Source organism: Micromys minutus, assembly GCF_963924665.1.
Source record: "Micromys minutus genome assembly, chromosome: 3".
Lineage (NCBI taxonomy): Eukaryota > Metazoa > Chordata > Mammalia > Rodentia > Muridae > Micromys > Micromys minutus.
In genome coordinates this window covers 53,672,531-53,687,356 of record NC_137972.1, presented here as the reverse complement: position 1 = coordinate 53,687,356, position 14,826 = coordinate 53,672,531, and the positions used below count along the sequence as shown (strand labels likewise).

General features: G+C 48.7%; 2 protein-coding genes across 5 annotated transcripts in view; one reads left to right on the top strand and one right to left on the bottom strand.

Annotated features, from left to right (window-relative positions):
• The window catches only part of SLC6A6 (solute carrier family 6 member 6), a 71,290-nt gene extending 66,307 nt beyond the window's left edge, over nucleotides 1-4,983 (top strand). For all 4 annotated transcript variants that reach the window (XM_080914783.1, XM_080914781.1, XM_080914780.1 and 1 more), the window contains one exon: nucleotides 865-4,983. In XM_080914783.1, coding sequence (XP_080770909.1) covers nucleotides 865-1,008 — 144 coding nt within the window. In that variant the 3' untranslated portion in view covers nucleotides 1,009-4,983. The remainder of the gene's footprint in view (nucleotides 1-864) is intronic.
• A 2,573-nt stretch (nucleotides 4,984-7,556) lies between these two features.
• Nucleotides 7,557-14,826, bottom strand: part of GRIP2 (glutamate receptor interacting protein 2) — a 34,860-nt gene continuing 27,590 nt past the window's right edge. The window contains exons 22-24 of the mRNA XM_080914905.1: nucleotides 11,817-11,960; nucleotides 10,337-10,483; nucleotides 7,557-9,499 (exon numbers count right to left, since the gene is read on the bottom strand). Coding sequence (XP_080771031.1) covers nucleotides 9,341-9,499; nucleotides 10,337-10,483; nucleotides 11,817-11,960 — 450 coding nt within the window. The 3' untranslated portion in view covers nucleotides 7,557-9,340. The remainder of the gene's footprint in view (nucleotides 9,500-10,336; nucleotides 10,484-11,816; nucleotides 11,961-14,826) is intronic.

The following is a 14,826-nucleotide window of genomic DNA, read 5'->3' as shown; positions in this document are numbered from 1 at the left end:
TTCCCCCCATCCCCCCACTCCCCACCCCCCATGCCCCTAGAGAATGTGGAAATGTGGGTTCTCTGGTGAAATGTCTTTTAAATAAGCAGTTTCTCCCAAGTCCCCTGACAGTGCCAGGGAGAGCACAAGACCTGGCACATGCAGGCTTTAAGCAGCTCTCGCAGTTGTAATTTGCCATGGTTGGATGTCAACTCCTAGGAGGGCCTTTTGTTCCTTTCTTGTTTTCTTTTTTTAAACTGCTGGCCCATTTCGGTCTGAGCAGACACTCAGCAGGATGTGGGCAGAAGGTAGGAGGTGGGAGCCAAGTTCCACTCCCTCTCTGCTAGTGACTCCCTGTATCCCTGAGTCCCTGGAGAGGGGTAGAGCTCTTCCCTCCTAGTTCCAACCACACTGACACACTGAGCCAGTGTCTGAGAACACTCCTGTAGGCCCAACCCTTCAGGAGGAGGGGCTTCCTCTGTGGAACTGTCTCATGAAGGTTCTGGGAGACCAAGAAGTACAGATTTCTTTGGGGGCAGGGGCTGAAAGAGAGGGAGGTTAGGTCAGTTTTCCAACTCTAAGACATACCGTAGAAGCAGAAAGTCAGAGACACCAAGGAGAATAAATCATGGGGAGACAGGACTCAACTTCTCAGAGGAAAGAAATCTGCCTGTGGAGGTCATGTGTGTGCCCGATCTGTAAGCACAAATACTGGAGTTGGCTGGGGAAACCACTGTTGGACATTTTTCTCCATTTTAAAAAAATCCACAAAGGCCCAGAAAAGATGGTAGTTGGCCATATAGCAAGTACCCTAGAGTGTTCTGGAGGTGGGTGGGTAGGACCCCCACCCAATCCGGTCCTGATCTCCTCTTCTTTCTTCTGCAGAGAATCAAGTACCTGATAACCCCCAGGGAGCCCAACCGCTGGGCTGTGGAGCGCGAAGGGGCTACACCCTTTCACTCCCGGGCAACCCTCATGAACGGCGCGCTCATGAAACCCAGTCACGTCATTGTGGAGACCATGATGTGAGGTCCGGGCCATGTGACAGGCGTCGCTTTCCTGCTGTTTACTAACGTTAGATTCTCATAGGACCAGGTTTACAGAGCTTTATATTTGTACTAGGATTTTTTTTTTAATTGTCACAGAAAATGTTACTCTATGTGTGTGTGTGTGTATCGTGTGTGTCTGTATACGTGTATTTTGTTTTGTTTGGGGGATATTTTGTACAAAAAGAAAACCCATGGGCCTATGTCCTGGGGAGAGGATGGACTTTCATATTGATTTTGATGTATTTTATGGGAACTTGGTAAATTTTTCTTTGTATTTTCTTAACATATAACTATATATACTTAGAGTCTGTCATACACTTTGCCACTTGAATTGGTCTTGCCAGCAATGGACCTCGTTTTTCAAAAGCAATTCTTCGGTGCTCATGTAGCTGGCAGAAAGTTCTGCCCAAAAACACAAGTGAAAAAGAGAAAAAAAATACTAAATGCTGGGTGGGATTTTCCTATGATGGTGGATACATCTTCAAGAAAGGTGTAGTCCCTTCTGAGCTGGTTCAGGAGGAAGAACATAGCTGAAGAGAGGGAGCCCCTCTTAGCTGGACAGACCTGAAGGGGCAAGAGAGAGCAGGGCCCTGGGGAGATCCCTCACTCTTTCTCAGCCAACAAGAAAGATGCCAAAATAATGACCCACTCTCAGCACGGAGGGTAGATTTGAGAGTAGCTGAAGTGGTTGTACCAGGGCCAAATGCCTGCCCTTTTTCTTTGAAGTTAGGGGCGGGTAGTCAGTGGGACTGTCTGAACCACTGTGGCTGTTAGAGGCAGGAATGGGACATCTGAATTTCTGGTGAGAATGGGGCTTGGGCCTGGAAGCCTCTGTAGGCGTAGGCAGAAACCGTGTACTTTCTTGAGCATTCAGTATGGTTTGCCTGAAGCCAGTCCACAGGAGTTGCTGGGGCTTCAGAGTGGGGAATCACACTCAGGAAGTGTCTGCTGTATTTGAGTGGTGTCGTGGTAGGTGGTGACCAGAGCATTCCCCAGCAGAATGTATTTTGGTGAGGGCCGCGGTGAAGGGAGGCCAGTGGACCAAACAATATTAGTAGCTCAGGAGGGTGAGTATATCAGACTGGCAAGTGTACCACAGGAGGGCATGTTTCTTCTTTGCCTCTGGACAAACTCTTGTCAAAGGTACCACCCCAGGATCATCCAGCTTTCAGCAAAGAATGCTTCAAGTGGCTGTAGACACTGGATCTTAACAGATCTGAGTTCAAGTACAGAGCCAACTTAGTAGTGACCTCAGATAATTTCCAAGACACTGCATTGGCTGTTGGACAAGTGTTGGCCCCGGGGCACTGCAGAGGAAAGGACAAAGGGAAGTTTTGTAGGTTGAAGCTGTCTCCACAGAGATGAGGTCAGTACTCCAGAGCTGCCCGATGTCAGGCAGGGCTGTTTCCTTCTGAACCAGGAGAGGGCGCTACACCTTCACCCCAGCCTCCACTGGGCCCAACTGTGCCATCCTGAACTTCTTTGACAAATGTACACATTTTTTCTGTCTCCAAAGCAATGTACTCTGCCAAGTGACCCTCTAATCCTCTTCCAGTGGCTGTTGACTCAGCCACCCATGATTGTACCGTGTTCCTGTTGTCCTGTGTATTTCTGGTTGCTCTTGTGTTATTTCGAGTGTTGGAGTTTCTCCTTCCCTGATTTTACCGACTTGTAATGTACCCTGGTTTTCTTTTGTTCTATGGAACCTTAAAAGTAACCACTGTGGGTGATTGAAAGACAGGTGAAGTGTAAAGGAGAGGGGTTCGTCCAGCTGTGGCAACGTCTGTGGTCATGCCCGTCTACCCTACTCCCAACCTCCACGGGCACGCCCCTCTGGTGAGCCTTCAGTATTTTGGGTTGGCAGACAAATGGCGCCATTCTGGAAATGGCCTGAGAAAGGCCTTTTTAATCATTCCCAGATCAAATCCTAGACCAAAGACACAGCGGGCCAAGTCCCCAGGCCCTGCCTGGGTGGAAGACCAGCCGCCTCCCGAGCCCACTCCCCAACAGTGTCCCCTCACCTGTCTTCAATGCTCACCGCTCCCACCCAAGCCCCTGGCCCTGATAACTCTTGTTGTGATGCTTGTCTTTCATGTCTGCATGTAAGTAACATTTTGAAGTAGAGCTCGTGACTCTGGTCCACCTTCCTCTTGGAGAGAGGGCTAAGCTGTTCACCAACCAGCCCTTGCCTGGAACAGGCCAGATCCTGCCCTGCCTGTCAGATGTAGACAGGAAGCCAGGACCATTGCCAGGTTTAGATGAGGACCTTAGGTGGGCCCAGGAGAATTCTCCTGGGAGATGTTATTTGGTCCTAAGAGTTCTGTTTTCTCCCAAGTGGAGAATCCCTACTGGGCACTGTGGACAGCCTGGAGGGCCCCGATCCAAGGCACTTTTGTAAACAGGAGAATAGGCCTAGCGTGGGACTTACACTGTGAGCTAAGTGGAACTGGACATTTGAGTCCTTTGTAGCTCCAGGCTCTCCAAGACATGGTAGAAGGAAGGCAGGACCAGGGCATTGTCTAAGTAAAAAACTGTCAAGCCTTCCCCATCAACCAAAGGCCAGAGCTGATGAGGGCCTCTGCCCATATTCATGGAGCAGAGAGCAGTACCCACTTGTACCCATCCTCACTGTCCTGCTCACCCTGGCCCAATACCACCCTTTCTTCCTTCCTTTCTTCCTCCTCCAAAGCCTTTGGAAACTAGGCTCCCTTCCCTCAAATTGTACCACAGGAAACTGAGGGCCAAAGACATTGCTAGTGTGAAGAGCCTTAGCCAGAGTGCATGGGCAGCCCAAGGCTCTGCAGGAAGTAGCCTGAGAGGGTTTCTTTTCCCTCTACGCCCCTGGCCTCCAGTCCTCACCTCAGTTCCATAACCCACCCTGAAAAGTTATGCAGACCACGGCAAAGCATGAGGAGAAAGCAGCATGTGCCGCCCTCTGCAATGGAAGGGCTTTCTCTGTCACATGGTGTCACTACCATGGCCGACAGCATTCCAGCCCTGCTCGTCTGGACAGGGCAATGCTTTAACAGCCAAGCTACCTAACAGGTGCCAGCCCAGTTCCTCTCTCCAAGATGCGGATGCCAGTCAGGAAGGCACCTTAGAGAAGGCCCCTCACAGTCCCACTCAAACCTGAGACCCCTGTCCCTATGGACACTGTAAATACCTCTGTGTGCACACCCCTCCTTCATCAAGTCCCAAACCTCACACACAACAAAACCCAGATACTCCCAAGATGGAGAGGAGCGTCCTGGAAGCCAGAGCAATGCCGCCTCCTCCTCCTCTCTTCCATGATTATCTCCCGGGCGTGAGGCCTTCACAGGAAACTGGCTGTCCCTGTTCTCTGGGAGGGAGGAGGAGTGTTGGGGTCATTACAGGCATGTTCTGGCATGTTCCCCGAAGGACAGAGCATCTTGTTATATATTTGGCTTAAAAATGAGATGGTAGTTTCATTTTTTTTAAACCAATTAATCTTTCCAATCCCTAACAACTGTGACTGTATTTAGCACAAGAGAAAAGCTGAGAACGTGGGTTTTGCCTCCTTCAGAAATATGTCTGGCTCATCAGGACATTTTTTAAAAACTTCAAAATATTTTTAAGATATTTTAAACTTTTATAAAAAACAAAAAACAAAAAAAAACAAATGCACACACACATACACACACACACACACACACACACACACACACACAAAACAAAACAAAACAAAACCTGAAACCAACCAAGAAGGGGAGGAGCGTTTGTGTTTGAAGGATCCTCGGTGTGTGATCTGTCTTGCAGCGTACAAGCTCTGTGTATGTTTAATTACGACAACCCCGCATTTTGCAGGGTTTCGGTTTTTTCCTCTTTTGCTTTTTAGACGAATATGTATATTGATATTTTAAATCCATCTTTGCTTTTTTTAGAGGAGTTTATAATCACCTTGTAACACAACAATAAACATTTCCTTTTTAAAATCCAAGAACGTCTGGTGTGTTTGGGAGTGACCTCTACATTTTGGCTGGCACATTACAGTTTATAATGGGATTTTCACTGGGGCTGGAGATCTGGCTCAGCTGTTAACAACATTTGCTGACCTTGGTTTTCTCAGACACTAGTTTGGGGCTGGCTAATTAGAACAGGCTGTCCTGGAAGTCTCTTCTCCCCAGCTATGGGATGCACCTGGCCTTTGGTGTGGGCCCTTGCATGTGAATGCAGTGCCTACAAAGACCAAAAGAGGGCATCAGAGTCCCTGAAAGAGAACGTTAACAAGTAGTTGAGAGCTGCCCATGTGGGTGCTGGGAATCAAACCCGATCGCCTGGAAAAGCAGCTAGAGCTTTGAACGGCTAAACTATTCCCAGGCCCTGCCTGCTATTTTAACATGGGTTTTGATCAAACTTGGGCCCACATACTTGTAAGCCAAGCATATGACCTGGTCTCGGACTCAACCACACCCACCCCCAGCCTGGTGCTTTGAAACCAAAGCAGGAATCACGTTGTTGAGAAGCTACATCGTTATACATTCTTACTAAGTCTTCATACCTTACAAGATTAAGTTTCCGTTTCCTAAGCCTAATGTATCCTAAAAACCATGTTTTCCAACTATGTTGAACCTTACCACCTTCTGCTTGCTAAACTAAACCTCTGACATATGACTGTCCTCTTGGCTTTTGAAAAATGTGTCTTCCCAGATACCTTGATGCCTCGCCTTGCACATGATGCATGCTTGCCCTTCTCTCAGGCAGCCTTTAGCCCTGCACTGCCCACTCATCTGTCCAGGTGCTAACAAGAAATTACCTTGGTAGTTAATTTTTTTTTTTTGGTCAGTCTTAATCCTTCCCCATAAAGGGGGCCTCAAAAGTTAATGAGGTACTGCTCTCTGGAACCCCGACTTTCGGAGAAGCAGCTGGCGGGCCAGTTCTAAGATAGCTTGCTTTAAGGACAGTAGTGGAATTGGTCCTCCTTTGTCTTGGCTCAGCTGTTACATGATTTCAGGTGTAAACCATCCACTGTGTTGGGTATCAATCTCCCAGTTTCAGATTTTGGGGTTTTCATATATGGGCTGTTTCTTGCATCCACAGCGATGAGAGCTGCTGAGAGGAAGCTCTCAGACAGGGGGTTTGTTCCAGGGTACACAGACTTCACACTCAGACCTGGGGTAGCTGAGGACTATGTGTCTGTTTTGGATGGTATCATAGACAGTGTCAAACTAAAAGAGCACCTCACTATGGGCCCACTGCCTTTTTGATGGCCTGTGTCTGCTTCCCGCCCTTTGTGTGTCTCAGCCATTGGCTTGTGTTCGGATCCTGGCTCCACCCTACACTACCTGTCTGCCTTCAGGCAAATCACTTAGCCTTCTAAGGCCTTGCTTCCTCCTCTGTAAAGTATATGGAGTCCTCCCCTGAAGACTGCTAAGAAGGTCCCACAAGTTCCTACGAAGTGCTCAGAACTGTGCTTGGCATCTAGGCTGTGTGGATGGTGCTGGCCCTCAGCTTATGCACTGACACCCAGAGGGAACAGCTTCTATCTGCCTTTAGATCTGTGTGTCTTCTCTATTCTGCAGGCCTGGCCCTGTTCTCTGGACCCCAGACCTGTGAACTTACTTTGCCCTGGGTCCTCGAGACTTGGGAGCAACAGCTAGACCTCCAGACTGCCCACTTGGTACCTCCCTTCATCAAGAACAAAGATTCCCTGGCTACACGGACTAAGACACACCCCACCCCACAGCCTAGTTTCTGGTGCCTCCACTCCTCTGGGCCCTAGGACCTGACAGACTCATTTAGACCACCTCTGCACTGTGGCCCCACCCCCGCCTGGAACATTTCTTCTAAGTCTGTCCTAAACCATCACCTCTTCAGAGAAGCCAGCCCTGCCTGGGCTGCAGTTTTCTCCTCAGCCTGCCCACTCTGGTCCAATAGGCTGTGCTTTCTTCACGGTTCTGCCTACTGAAGACTCTTTATGGAGTTCCTGTCTTCACTAGGATGTACAGTACATTTTTTAAAGATTTTATTTATTGTGTGAGCGTAGTGGGTATGTGCATGTAAGCACAAGAGGATCTCCATTGGAGTTGTGGGTGGTTGTGAGCCACTCACTATGACTGCTAGAAACTGAACCCAGGTCCTCTGGAAGAGCAGTAAATACCCCTTAAGCACTAAACCATCTCTCCAGCACCCAAAATGGGCCAGTATCTTTTGTGCAAAGATTTGTTTCATCTTATGTGCATAAATGGTTTGCCTGTGTGTATATATGTGTGCCTCCTAGAAATGGACTTACAGATGGTTGTGAGCCACCATGTGGGTTCTTTTTGAGAGAACCAAGAGCTTTTAACCACTACGCCATCTCTTCAACTCCATGGACCACTTTATGAATGAATGAATGAACGAACAAATGAATGAATGAAAAGAAGTGAAGAGGCCACAAGATTCAAACAGAAGCTGAATCTTGCCAGCCTGTTATTTTTATAAAGCAGATAACCTACTTTGTGCAGTTAAACAATTTTATTAAAAAATAACCCCAATAGCACTCCCCCTCCCCCCAGTCACTGCGATGGGACAAAGATTTCTAGGTGGGCCCCAGACAGAGCAGAAACAACCTGTGCAGTGGAGCCATGGGTGTGCTGGGTGCTTCCTGGGAGCCCTAAGAAAACCCACATAGAAAAATACTTTACAATGTTCTAAACTTAGCCAGAGAAAAATACAGCTCTGGGGATAGGCGTCACAGAGGAGGTACCCAAAATGCATAGGCAGGCAGGATGCTCACTGGGGACAGGGGCTAGGGATGTTGTGTGGGGCAAACACCCAGCCAGGGGGTGGGATATTGCATATGAGAAGGAGGCCAAGGTCAGGAGGTCCACCCGCTTGGCCTAGTTGCATACGTCTGGGAGGATGGGAGAGCCTCCGCCTGAGGGGAGGCCAGTGGTTGAGTGGTTGCATTTTCAGAGCCTGGAGTCTTTAAGTAGAATACAGATTTCCCAAGCTAACAAGCCTTCAGGATACAGTCAGTCATACCACACGCCAGAAACTCAGAGAGGCTGAGCCACCTGCCCAAGGTCACACAGCATTGGTGTGCTGGTGGCAAGAGTCACCTCTCTGCTGTGCCATTCACCTGCCCTTGAAGCTAAAGGTCTTTGTTTGTTGCCCATGATGGGTAGGCAGTGAAAATAGAGTCACCGGGTTACATGGACCCAGGCATGAGGGTCCCTGGGGGAAGCCATCATGAAGGGCAGGGTATGGGGAAAGCTGAGGACAAGCAGAGAGCTGAAGGGTCTTAGTGGGCAGTTGGAGCTCGCCCTGTGTCTGTTCAGAGTCAAGTCACACAGTGAAGAATGGAACTGGGAAAAGAATGGCTTCTTGGGGGCCCGTCTGTTCTCTCGAACAGGGAGTTCTTTCCGGCAATGAGCTTCAAGGGCAGAAACTAGTGACAGGTAGGACTGGAGTCCCCCCAGGGCCTTGAGACCTTGAGCTGGGCAAACATGAAGCCAGTCTCTAGCCCACTGGCAAGTGTCTTGAAGCTGGAAGGGTTCTGCTTGGCAGAGATGGAAGAATCCAGAGGTCAGGGATGCTTGTCCTCCAGCTGACCTCCCTCCATCTCTGCTTCTTTCCTCTTCCTCTGTTCCATGATGGAGTCAGGGCAGATCTGTGGCTCAGCCTTAAGTCCACGGGTCTCTGCATCTGTTGGCCTGGCAGAGAAGTTGATGCTCCTGGACCTTTTGACCGGAGCAGTGCCCTTCTCTGCACAAGGGACTCGGGCTAAGGTTTTGTGGTGCAGGAGGGTTGATGCCACAGCTTTGCTCTCAGGTTCAGAATCACCCATGAAACTGAAATGATTAAATGACCAACCTGAAGGCAGGGGCAAGTATTCTCTGGCACCTAGATGTCCCTAACTGAGGTTCTTCAGTGTGGTTGCTGGATGCTGGAGGCTCAAAACACCACCATTTGGGAGGAGGAAGGACACTGTTCTTGTGCCCTATCTTTCCTGGTGGCAGGGTCCCTGTTCACTGGGATCTGTACTGCTGGGTCACTTCCTTCTTCCACAGACCAGGATTGTCCACCTCCTGCTTATTAACTTCCCAGGATGGGAAACACTGGCGCTCAGCTCAGTTCCCACACTGAGCTGGGCTCTCTGAGCAGCTGGGCTGTCCCCACTCCTCTTGCCGCTCTGAGATGACTGTGCAGGGAGCTGGTCCTGGCTGAGCAGCAGGGATGACCCCTTTCCCCTGGGGTTCTCAGAGCATCCTGAAGATCCAACCTAAAGATGCCGCTCTACTGGCTGTGAAATCTGCAGACCGTAAGTGGATGACTGCGGGTCACTCCTGCGGCTGAGTTACACAATGACCTCAGAGCATCTGGGGACTACTGGGACCTGGTGCTCCTGGTGTCCTGCGGCTCTGTGCCAGTGGGTTTCGGCTGACGACCAACTCCAGGATGTCCCCAGCCTCCGCCAGGAGTGGAACCGCCAGACAGCAGTCAAAGTCCCGAGTACGAACATGGTTGACCTACACGGTGCACAACCGAGGGACAAAGTCCCCGTGGATAAAAGTTCTGGAAAGAAGCTGCATCTATGAGACTGACTAGAGCTGGAGAGAGGCTGGAATATTCCAGGACAAAAGCTTGAGGTTTATCTTGAGTCCCCACTGAATGTCACTCCTTGTCCACTATGCCTGACCAGTGACCACTAGCTTCCACTAAACCCCCAAAACCAAGAATGGCATCAGATGGCATCTGAGGCCCAAAGCATGTATTTCTAATTTGCTATAACCAGTCTACCTGATATATCCACCATTTAAAAAAGATGTATTGATTTCAATCACTAATGGCTCCAGAATGAACTTTCTCATTCCCCTTGAGTTAAGAGCTGTGTTTTCCATTGATACATCAAAACTGTGATTTTCCTAAAATTAAGTTCTGCACCCACCCAGATATAGAAGGAAAAATTTAGGTAAATTTATAACAAATACAACAAAGGAACAAAAATAGCTCCAGCAAGGGGAGGGACTTCTAGGGAGGCTAAGTTAGGCAAAGCTTTCTTTCCCAGCATCCCTTTTTGTTAGATCATATGACTGGTTCTGGCCCGTGGGCTGGGAAGGGGCCTGCCATATACTATTTTGAAATAAAGGCAGGAAAGCAAAGTGATTTCCTATGTCATGGAGCCTAAAGAGGTCATGTGTCTCAGACAGACAGTTAACTAGACAGGCAGGCCTTCCATTAACCAAGAAGTCAACAGCCAATGAGATCTCAGCTCCCCTGACTCATCCCACTGGCCTTTTCATGCACATTTACAGAACAGGGAGGGCTCTGGTCCTGGGGCCACTGTTGGGGACCCTCTGAGTTACCTGCAGGAGACGGTCAAAGGGCTGCAGGCCTCCATGCTGAGCTGGCCCGTCGATGCGCACCGTGTGGACATAGACACCCTTCTCCAGGAGACCATCTGAGACGCTAAAACCAAAGTCATTCCTCACCGGGTCTTTGTGCAGGGTCACCTGGGGGGAAGAGGGGTGACCTTTGCTCCAAACCCCATCATGTCCCTAGGATTCAGGCCCAGCCTACTGACCGGCCATACTTCAGGCTGCCCTCAGCCTGTTGAACCTCTTGCACCGTCTAACATTCACCTTGCTGTGCATAGCCTGCAGGTCCAGATCTAAGAGGTCCATTAGAACGGGGAGCAAGAGATCGTGGTGCTTTCACCACCTGGGGCAGAACCCTGGACCTGGCATGTGTCCTGATGTCTTGGTCTTCATATAGATACACATGGGTGCAAGAGATGCCATTGGTGGCAGGAAGGTAATATCCATCATCTGCCTACTAAGTACCTACTATTTGGTATCTGTAGGGTATCAGCTCCTGGACCCTATGAGAATCCCCAAATCTGCAGGTGCTCATTGATGTAGGATCTTCACAGAGCCCGTGCCTGCCTATTCATGTGCTCAAGTTGTCCCCAGAAGGCCTCTGAAACCTAGTCACGGATGCTATGTGGATGATGCACCTTGTGCTGTTCCCAGAATGCAGTCCAAAGTCAAAGTCCCATGATCAGTACAGACTTTTTCCCCAGAGAATATGATTTTGGTTTTTTGTTTGTTTGCTTGTTTTTTGAGATAAGGCCTTGCTATGTAGAGCTGGCCTGGCACTTGCTCTATAGACCAGGCCATCTTTAACTCAGAGACCCACTGCCTCTGCCTCTCAACTGCTGGGATTAAAGACCTGTACAATGTCCAGCTTTTCCCCAAATACTTTTGATCTGTGATTGGTGGACTGAATTTGGAACCTGTAGTTAGAGAGGGCTCACTATACAAATCTACATATTCATAGATGTAATGTGTGTGTACAATACATATATCTTCATGCATGCATGCATATAGGAATAAACAGCTTGCTGGGAAATGCTGTGCATCACAGGCGTGTCTGTATGCAGGTATGGGGCACAATTACCTAAACAGTGAGCGTGAAAGAAAGCCTAACATAAAAATCCTTGAGTATTTTGGTTGTTTGGTTGGTTGATTTTTAAATGTTTATTATTTTATGTGTTTGGTTATTTCATGTCTGCCTGTGTACCCCTTGTGTGCCTGGTGCTACCGGAGGCTAGAAGAGGGGATGGTTTCTACCTGCTGTGGGTCTTGGGAATCAAACTTAGATCCCCTGAAAGAGCAGCAGTTCTTGGCTGCTAAGTCATCTTTCCAGCCCTTAAGTCCCTGCTTATGGTGAGAGATAACAAAGCCTAACAAGGGGTAGGCCCTCAGCATCCCAAACAGGTAAAGTCCTCCTGTGTACCAGCCCAGTGCCCATACTTCATGCCTGTTTGTAGGCCCCAACACCAACCCTGTGCATCTCCAGGGGTGTTGGCAGCAGCATCTCCTGCAAGTCTTCAGGGGATGTTCGGAACTCCCGGCTACGGCGCCAGGGCCGAGAGCCAGGCCTGCCCTCCACAGCCACAGACTGTACAGTGCCTGTCATGATGGAAGCCTGTGGGGACATGGTTGTCACTCAGATATCATATACTTACCCCATCCGGCTCTGTCAGGAAGGCACTACGTCATGAGGTGAACACAGTCGATTAGGATAAGGTACCTGTCCTCAGGGTCCTTGACCAATCACAGGATCAGAACAAGAGCCCCTGGGGGTCAGTGACAGATTAACATCTGCTCTGTGCTAGGCTCAATTCTCAGCAATTACAAGTTTAAGTTATCTCCTGTTTCTGTAGTGCTGAACCATTTCTGTTTTTAAAGACAAATAGATTTAGTGAGAGAATTTGAACTCAGCTGACTCCAGTTAGGGCTCTGTGTCTCAGCTGGTATCAGAAAGGCACATGGGAAGTGAGAGCCCAGGACAGAGAAGTCAGTAATGCCTTCAAAGCCAGCCTCTCAAAGAACAGGAAGGGAAGACAAGAGTGCCCCCGATGGAGGGGACACAGCAAAGATGGACCATGGGAAAGCCTGGAGGGTAAGGGTTCTACTGCACCCAGCAGCTGACAGTAAGTATGTAGCATTTTATCCCATGGCGACAACAGAGAGACTCTGGAGCTAATAATCAGTGAAGAAGATTACGGGAACAGATGTGTGTATTTAGGTGGGAATGGTGACAGGAAAGACACAATGGGACCACGGAGTTGCCAAGCAACAGTCAAAGGAAGGGTCATCTGAACAAAGATGGAGATGAGAAAGGAGCAGGACTGTGGGATGGGCTGGGGCAGTGGGCAGAGACAGAAGTGCCCAGCATGTGAGTGTGAGCTGAAAATGTCATGTTCAAAAAGGGACATTTACAGACCACATGCATAGGGGACACAGAGGTGCCAAAGTAGGTGGTGTGAACCTCTTCCATTGTGATACTCAGCTTCCTGGGCATGCAGGCACCCCTCAAACTAGGAATTTCTCTCCATGCCCATTCTGGTGACTGAGCTTCCACTCTGGTGTATAGTTCTGCCTGGCACTGATGATCTTCCAAGTGCAGGGGAGCCTAAGAAAGCAAACGTCTTAGGGACAACAAAGCTGTTTGGAAGGCGAGGAGGAAGAACGTAGGCCTCCGCGGAGAGCCTTGCTGAAGTGGACGCGGGTGCCTTTTGCACATCTCTTACTGGTTCTCACCTCCTGTAGGGCTAGGCTCCACTCGGAAAGACCAGAGACTTTACATCTTGGGATACGAGTCCTTGGAGAGCTGAAGGCTTGGGTGGCAGCTCAATGGGGATGGTGTTTGCAAAAGCAAAGGAGCCAAGGCCCCAAGACCCCCAAGAGCCTGTGTAAAGACAAAGCTCTGGAATCCTACAGCTACGAGGGGGATGCTGAGCCCTGGGGCTCACTGGCCAGATAGTCTAGCCAAAATGGTAAGCCCCAGGTTCAGTAAGAGACCCTATCACTAACTAGAAAGTTGGAGGGTTGGAGAGCTGGCTTAGTGGTTAAGAGTACTGGCTGCTCTTGCAGAAGACCTGGATTCAGTTTCCAGCACCTCTAGGGCATTCACAATCTATGTAACTTCAGTTACAGGGGTTCTGATGCCTTTTTCTATCCTCTGTGGGAACTTTATACATGTAAGACACACACACACACACACACACACACACACACACACACACACACACACAAGCAAAATACTCATACACGTAAAAATAAACACATTTTGTTTGTTTTTGTGAGTTTTGAGACAGGGTTTCTCTGTGTAGCCCTGGCTGTTTTGAAGTTCACTGTATAGGCCAGGCTGGCTAAAACTCAAGGAACAGCCTGCCCCTGCTTCCCAAGTGCTGGAACTAAAGGCTTGTGCCACCATGCCTGGCAAATAAACAAATATTTAAGTAAAAACAAGATGGAGTGCAATTGATGAAGTCACCCAACTTCTGGCAATGAGTGTAAGGGCTTGTCCTCCTCTCCCTCACACACATAGATACAGACACACAAACATGAACACACATGCACACACATGCCCCCCCCCCACATGCACACACTCTAGTTCTTGGATCCTTAGAACATCCAGGTAGACTGAGCTGAAAGAGGTAGCTCGCATTTCCATCCAGCTACAGAGAGACTTAGATGAACTTAAACATTTTTTTGAAATTAAGAATGAAAACTTTGAAGGCAGGTATGAGTAGAAAGGAACCATTTATTTATGGAATTCAGAAGCTCAAGGAAGATAATGGGTCTGAAATGTATGTTAGCACTTGGGAAAAAACTGCTGTCTCAAAGCAGGGAACTGATGTGTTGTCTCACTGCTGGGTGGGACCAGAAAAGGGTGTGTTGGCCAGCACATGGTCACAGAAGGGACCGGTCATGGCTGGGCATGGGTGGGGGACTTGTGGCAACTTCACCTCTGCATGAATGTGGAGCTAAACCTTCCTCAGCGTTGCAGAAACATGGAGCTGAGAATGTAATGTTCCAAACCCTTGAAACTAGCAAAGTTCAAAGACTCAATAGCTCAGAAACTCTCCAGTACCACAGAGCACAGAGTCCTTTGGCAACTGCAGCTAAAGCAACTGTAACAATGAAGTTGATTGCCAATCTGACCATAGACCCAGCAGACAGGCACGCCTGAACCATGCCAGTAGAGATGACAAACAGATGAACCCATGCTCTGACCATTAACACAACAGATATGTGAACTCCAGCTCCCCAAGGCTGGAACTAATAGAATCTTTAGGTTTGCCTGAAACATACAGAAATGTAAGAAGCTAAAAAGTAAAAGACCTTAAGAAAGAAAAACCTCAAGATGTGAAAAACAGAGAGAGGTGTTAGGGAAATAAAAGGTTTATTAACTGAAACATAATTTCTAAGAAGCAAGTTAAATATTGGAATAAATACAGCCAAGAAGAGGCCCGGTGCTGTGGAAGAAGCAACTAGTTAAACCC